Below are 6766 nucleotides of genomic sequence, written 5' to 3'. Positions count from 1 at the left end.
GGCAGGGTGGGGGGCTGCAGGCAGGCAGGGCTGGGGAGCTGCAGGCAGGGCTGTGGGGCTGCAGGCAGGGCTGGGGGGCTGCAGGCAGGGCTGTGGGGGCTGCAGGCAGGCAGGGTGGGGGGCTGCAGGCAGGCAGGGCTGGGGGGGGCTGCAGGCAGGGCTGTGGGGGCTGCAGGCAGGCAGGGTGGGGGGCTGCAGGCAGGCAGGGCTGGGGAGCTGCAGGCAGGGCTGTGGGGGCTGCAGGCAGGGCTGTGGGGGCTGCAGGCAGGGCTGTGGGGCTGCAGGCAGGGCTGTGGGGGCTGCAGGCAGGGCTGTGGGGGCTGCAGGCAGGGCTGTGGGGCTGCAGGCAGGGCTGTGGGGCTGCAGGCAGGGCTGGGGGGCTGCAGGCAGGGCTGTGGGGCTGCAGGCAGGGCTGGGGGGCTGCAGGCAGGGCTGTGGGGGCTGCAGGCAGACGCTGCTCTGGGAGCTGCAGCTTCCCAGTGCTGCAAGTGTCATGAACAGCACTGGGCTGGCCGGGTGTCGGGATATGCAGGAGGGTAAGGAGCGGAGTTCGGCCTGGTGCCGAAGAACCTTGAGGCCAGTGGAACGGGAAAAAGAAATCTGTTTGGTTTGCCTCCTTGGCGCACAGTACTTTCAGGGCCTGATAATGAGGGGAAAGCGCAGAACACAGCACCAGAGAATGTCTGCTTGCCTTGCGAAATGGCGTTAATCATGCGAACCCCGTTATCAGTGCTCAGGAGTGGGTGGTGCCGGTCACTCTCCAGCCCACCACCATCACGGTACCGACCGGACCGCTCCGACACCGGTACCGAGCCTCCGCTCGCACCCCCCTCCCCGTGCGCGAACAATCCCGACCGGCGCTGGGCGGCTCCGCCGGGACGGCACCGCCCCGCTGCCCGGCCCTCTCCACTGCGCGGGGCAGTGGGGGAAGGTGGCGCTCCCGCCCGCTCCGGTGGTGCCGCCCGGACTGGCGGCTCGGCGCATGCGCGGCGCGGGGCTGCGCAGTCACGGCGCCCGCCGCCATGGCCGACCCGCGCCTCAGGCAGATCAAGATTAAGACTGGCGTCGTGAGGCGGTGAGTGGCGGCCGGGGCACGGCCCTGCACGGCCGGGCCGAGGGACTGCAGCGGGGCTCCGTGCGAGACCGGCCGCGCCGGGCGCGGGCCCGCGGTTCTGTACGGGACTGGCGGGTTGTGCCGGAGAGCGGCCCTGGTGCGGGCTTCCATCCCTCGCGTACCGCCGTCGGGAACAGGCCGCGCTTCTCTGGGACTCGGTTAAATGCGGTTTCGTTCCCTTTCCTTAGAGTCACTGGGAGTCGAGGGTAGTCACCTAAGCCCCCTCGGGTGTGCAAGGCAGTCTCGCCTCATACCTTGCTTCAGGTATGAAGCCTCGGATATTTGGTTTTTTGTTTTATTTTTTTTTTACCAAAGCTGCTGTTGAATATTTCTGGTTCAGAAGTTGCAGAACCAGTGGCATCACAGAAGCAATTATGTTGGAAAAGGCCACTGAGATCATCGAGTCCGGCCTATGGCCGAGCATCGCCACCTTGTTAACTAGACCATAGTACTCCATTCTTTCCTAAAACACCTCGAAGGATGGGGACTCCACCATCTCCCTGGGCATTCCTGGTAGATTCTTCACCAGAGCCTTGATATTCCCTGGTTTCAACGGAGTTGTAGTTTTTAAGAGAAGTGTATCTGTCGGGATCGCTCTTGCTATAAACACTGGTCACGCTGGGGTTTATTAAGGCTACAAAGACTGCTGTCTCAGTCAGAGAAAAGAATTAGTGTGTGTGCTGGGTGAAGATGTTATATAGTGCAATTTTATATCATCAGCATTATGTGATGACTTTGCAAATTCCTGTCAGTAAGATATGCACATTTTCTTATACTTGATTCACTTTGAAAGGTCAGACTTGAAGACTAGAAAAGTTATCACTGTTGGTGTTGGGTAAAGCACTTCAGAATTTCTGTGAGTGTAGGAGCAAACCACACAACTAGGCATTTCAGAGCTAATACAAAGAAAGGATGAAAACGTTTGGGTAAACAATACAAATGCAGTCAGCAAGATCCAGATTTGCTTTTGGAGAATGTCCATGTGAATAAGCAAGTAAACTTGAGTGTTCTGTGCAGTAGCAACAGGCATATCTACAGTTACTCTGCAGCAGCTGGCATTCTCTAAGTAAAGGTAGCTTAAAAAAAAAGGGAGAAGAGGAATGTTATCTTAGCTCCCTGTGGGGACATGATGCAGCAACAGCTCCCCGGTCTGTGACAGCTGCACACAGATACAAGAGGTATGGCTCTGTCACACCCCACCCTTCCTTCCCTAACCAGAAGCCTAGTTATGCATTCTGCTGCAGTGGGTATACCTGTGACTTGTGTCAACTTGGGAACATTAACGTTTTCCTCTTATTTTGAACTGGAGCAACTCCATAGGCATTTTTTTCCTGGTGTATGAGAAGAATTGCATAGAGGCTTAGTAAGCATTTTTATAAAGTGACTGATTTAGCACTTCAGTTAATTTTCATTAGGTTTTTTCTTTCTGTTTTCTGGTTAGAAAATCACATGGAATCTAGCATGTAATAATGATTTCTAACCATGTTCAGTGCTCAGGCTTTAAGAATATATAAAAAAAAGGTAGGGGTTGAGAACTAACAGGATATAGAGAGCTTTTTAGACATTTTGTTTGACTTGTGCTAATCATCTGTTGTAGCTTTTTTTTTTCATTAGTTACCTAACACATCACTTTTTTTCCATGCTAAGAATGAAGCTTCTGTTCTGTTTTGTTATTTTTTTAGCTGCAAGTCATAAATTCTTTGTGTACTCCTCTCAAGGGACTGTGTTTTAGGTTGTAGGTGATTTACTTGCTTGCACATTTCTTACATTGCTGTGTATCAGTGAAAGAAATTTAAACTAGAAATAGGGAGATCTTTTGCTTTTGGCAAATCTGACAGCCAGGCTCTTGGTAATTTTATACTTTCAATAGTTTGTAATTCAAAATAAGTAGATTTGATGAGCAAGAGTAGTTATGTTTTCTGTATTTGTGGCTTATGTCATAGCAAGCAATTCTTCTTGTTTAATCACTTCAAAAAATAGTTTTGCTCTCAGTAAATCCAAGCAACTACCTGCTGGATAGTGAGAGAATTGATTAGAGAAAAAAACCCTTCTAAACTACCTTATTTGCATTTCAGATTGGAAATAATTTTAAAAACCCTCACAAAGTAAGTCGAGTTGCCTGAAAATAGCACTGACATTTGCCCATAGTTTCCATCTGATTAAGTGGAAGTGACACGAGTAGATTAGAATGAGACTAAGACAATTCACATTGCAATTGTGTTAGTTTAACTTTAACAATCTTTTAACATGCTTGTTTAAATGTGGCTGACATACCATAATTACAAATCTACAAGCCCTGATTATAGAATTTTACATCATGAACCTATGGGGAAAGTGTATTGATTTTTTGTGAAGCAGTTCCTTTTTTTTTTTTTTTTTAATTTACCATTCTAAAACTGGTATCTTCACAAAATTGTTCATTTGCCTGCTGCACTGGTGCTGATACTATTTTTTCTCTTTGTGAAATAGCATCATACTGCAAAGCAGTCTACACTGATTCTCCCCCTTGCTTCAAGGACAGGAAATTCTACAAGTTACATAAAACTGTTGGTCTGATTTTAAATATAAATGTGAACAATTCTCTTAAACTGAATTATTTTACTCGCGAGTTCAGGATGTATTTTGTGCAAGAGAAGTATGAAGAACGCAAGGACTCCTTTTCACTCTTTGTTCACTGTATTGCCAATTCAAGGACAAAACTGATTTGTGTTCTTGGTTTCTCAAGAAATTTGCTTTTTGCAGTGTAAGTCAGAAATCTTCTCCATCTTCTGTCCACCATATATGAAGAATGGTTGCTTTCTTGCATGTTGCCTATTAGCCATAGGTCCTCACTGTGACTCATAGAACCAATGTATTGATGAGAAACTCAGGTCTCTCTTCTTTGTTCTTGTTATAATTAGAAGATTGTCTGCAACAACTGTTGTTAGCTCAATTAATGGGAAGGGCTAGGATATCTCGTTTGGGTACTGAGGAGTGATCTGCAGGGCTGCTCAGCTCCACTGAGTCAGCATGATAGAGCGATTTAATGTGTGTATGCTACACGTCTGAGAGCTTAGAGATTCAAGAGTGAATATACAGAATGTGAGTTGGATACAAGCTGATTCCCTAAGCCCTTTTCAGAGTGCAGATTGTGCATCTGCACAATTGCCTAGGGTTGTCAGCAGCTCAGTCCTGAAGTCTTAAATTTGGGTTCAGTGTTAGCCAAGTGTGGTAATTGTGGTCCAGAGCTACTTAAATATGTCTTAAGTACCTGCTCCCAACATCAGGATCAGATACATAAAGTCTTGAGTTGGCCCTGCGTTTGAAGACTGCTTAAATTCTTTGAGACTTACTAACATAGTCTCTTTCCCACGTAAAACCCCCCTACTTTATGTGGTTTGAGAAAAGAGCGCACCTGCATGTAGATGTTGTCTGAGGTAACCTCTGTGACATACATAGTTACCCACGTGGATAATTAGTTGGAAGGTCTAGAAACAAACCTCGGGGTTTTTTTGACGAGTTTCTTATTTCTCTAATTCTTTTCAATACAAGTTTTAACTTCACAGCAATAAACTGTACCATTATATTCTGCCCCCTAAGCAAAACTGTCTTATGCATGTCGATGCTGACCATAATAATCTATTAATGTTATCGTTTTAGCTGGCAAATTAAAACATGCTTAAGCAGGTTTACAACCATAAGTGTTGTTAATGATACAATATTACCTAGGAAAGCTTTTTTCCTTTTTTAAAATTTTCATTTGGGTGAGAATATGTGCAAACCTGTGGCTTTTAACCTTCAGTTAAAAGTTTGGAGGTACAGTAGTTCCAGTTGCTTGGTAGTACCAGTTTGGTGGCTTTATGCATATTGTAGTGCTTTTGTTTTTCTTCATGGCAAGCCACATACTCACCTATGTAGATAAAGCAGTTATAAAGAATTATTTTCTGTCGAATGAGAATGTGGATCCATAGGAAATCTAAAAAAATGGTATTAAATTTATGGTAGTGCTTTTTATGCAGGAGATTAATTACAGCAATGCTAACAACCATAATCCATCCTGACTTGATTTTAAGTATTATTGAATTATATATATCATATAGGTGGAAATCTCATTCAAGACCAGACCATTCATTGTTTTTTCTTTTAACTCTAGTAAATATTTCTGATGCATTGTGAAGTGTCTGCACACATGATATGACTGTAATTCTAATTTTTCGCATTATTGTAGCACTTACAGTTACTCCCAGCTGGGAGGGGCCTACAGGGAAGGAAGTAGTTTCTGTGGTTTTTTTCTCCAAAACAACATCTTCTTTTCTGAAGATGATGCCTGGAGTATAAAGTGAAGATCTTTGGCAACCCAAATTGTTACCACATCAGAGGCTTCACTTCCTGTTCTAATCTAAAACTGAAGCTCTTGTGCTTCTTAGCATTTACAACTTTCTGTAGAGGCAAGAACAAGTGAAGCCCTGAAGATTCAGAGAGACTTGTAGTAACATAGATGAGACAAAACTTTTTAACTTTACAAGTAATTTTTACCTTGAAATAATTTTCTGACTTAGTCATGTATCGGATTTTCATCTTTTTTACAGTAGTGATCCTTGAGAAAATCCAAGCTTGCAAAGTTATCCTGAAATGTTACGATAAATCTAACCGTTCTATAAGCTGTTAGATGCAGAGGGGGCTGAAAATTATGCATATATACTTATGTATTGTTACATCTTGAGTCTTAAAAGAGAAATTTTAGCTTTGGTGAAGGTTTTGTCACTAGAAGAAGAAAATAAGCTCATAAACTTGGTATCCTATCTGAATGAGAAAGTAGGCTCTCATGGCTAAGAAAATACGGCAGTTTGCATAACTGGGTCAAGTATTTCTTCATCCTTCCTTGGCTTTTTCTCTTGGGCCCTTTAATCTGTAAAGTTGGTATTCTTATGTAGCCTTGGTGAACCCAAGAGTGTGTGTAAGTAAAATTTTTAAAATAACAGGTTCAGATTAGGGACCTGATATTTTAAGCTCTGCAGGTAGTGATTAGCATATTGCCAGTGTTAGTGCAGTTGCTGAATTACTTGCCCTATAATTGTGCATAGTGTTAATACATTATACTAAAAGAAAAATTACTATTATTAATATTAATACTAATATTTATATAAAAAGCTTATTATACTGGAAGTAAAAAAAGCTGTGCCTTGTAAAGCTACACTGTTATGAACTTCTGAGTTTGAACTAAGATAACATAGATATCTCATTATCTAGTCACTACTGTCACTCTGTGCTCGTAGGCTGAATCCATGGCATATTAGCATGTACAGTGGTTAATGGTAACATTAGTTCTGAAGAAATGCTTGTCCTAGTGAATAGGACATAGTGAATTTGCTCAATAGCAAAACTGAGCAATTTCCCCTCATCTTCTTCAGAGGTCTGCTTGCTCAGTCCAGCCAGGAAAATGTTTCTTGTGTTGATTTTTCTAATACTGGAAAGAAGTCTGTATTTGGTGGCTTAAGCACACAGGTGCCTTTCTACCTTATGTAGAATCTGAATTGTCAGCAGCTACTGGAGTTGGGGGAACATTAGGAGTAGCAGCATGTGCTTGCTCTGTCCTTGTACCATTTTACCACTTTTATTCTAGGCATCCATTAGTGTTTCCTGTCTGTGACTGTGGAAGAAAGTAGAATTTTT

The 6766-nt window shown here is 43.8% G+C and overlaps 1 protein-coding gene across 2 annotated transcripts in view; it reads left to right on the top strand.

Moving 5' to 3' along the window:
- The first annotated feature begins 861 nt into the window (after positions 1-861).
- Positions 862-6766, top strand: part of TBCA (tubulin folding cofactor A) — a 22887-nt gene continuing 16982 nt past the window's right edge. Inside the window, exon 1 of one of the 2 annotated variants that reach the window (XM_059492739.1) lies at positions 862-1075. In XM_059492739.1, coding sequence (XP_059348722.1) covers positions 1023-1075 — 53 coding nt within the window. In that variant the 5' untranslated portion in view covers positions 862-1022. Of the gene's footprint in view, positions 1076-1165; positions 1379-6766 lie in introns of those variants that run through there. The other variant, XM_059492738.1, reaches the window with a different exon arrangement.

This window comes from Ammospiza nelsoni, chromosome Z (genome assembly GCF_027579445.1).
Source record: "Ammospiza nelsoni isolate bAmmNel1 chromosome Z, bAmmNel1.pri, whole genome shotgun sequence".
Classification (NCBI taxonomy): domain Eukaryota; kingdom Metazoa; phylum Chordata; class Aves; order Passeriformes; family Passerellidae; genus Ammospiza; species Ammospiza nelsoni.
This window is presented reverse-complemented; position numbering and strand designations above follow the sequence as displayed.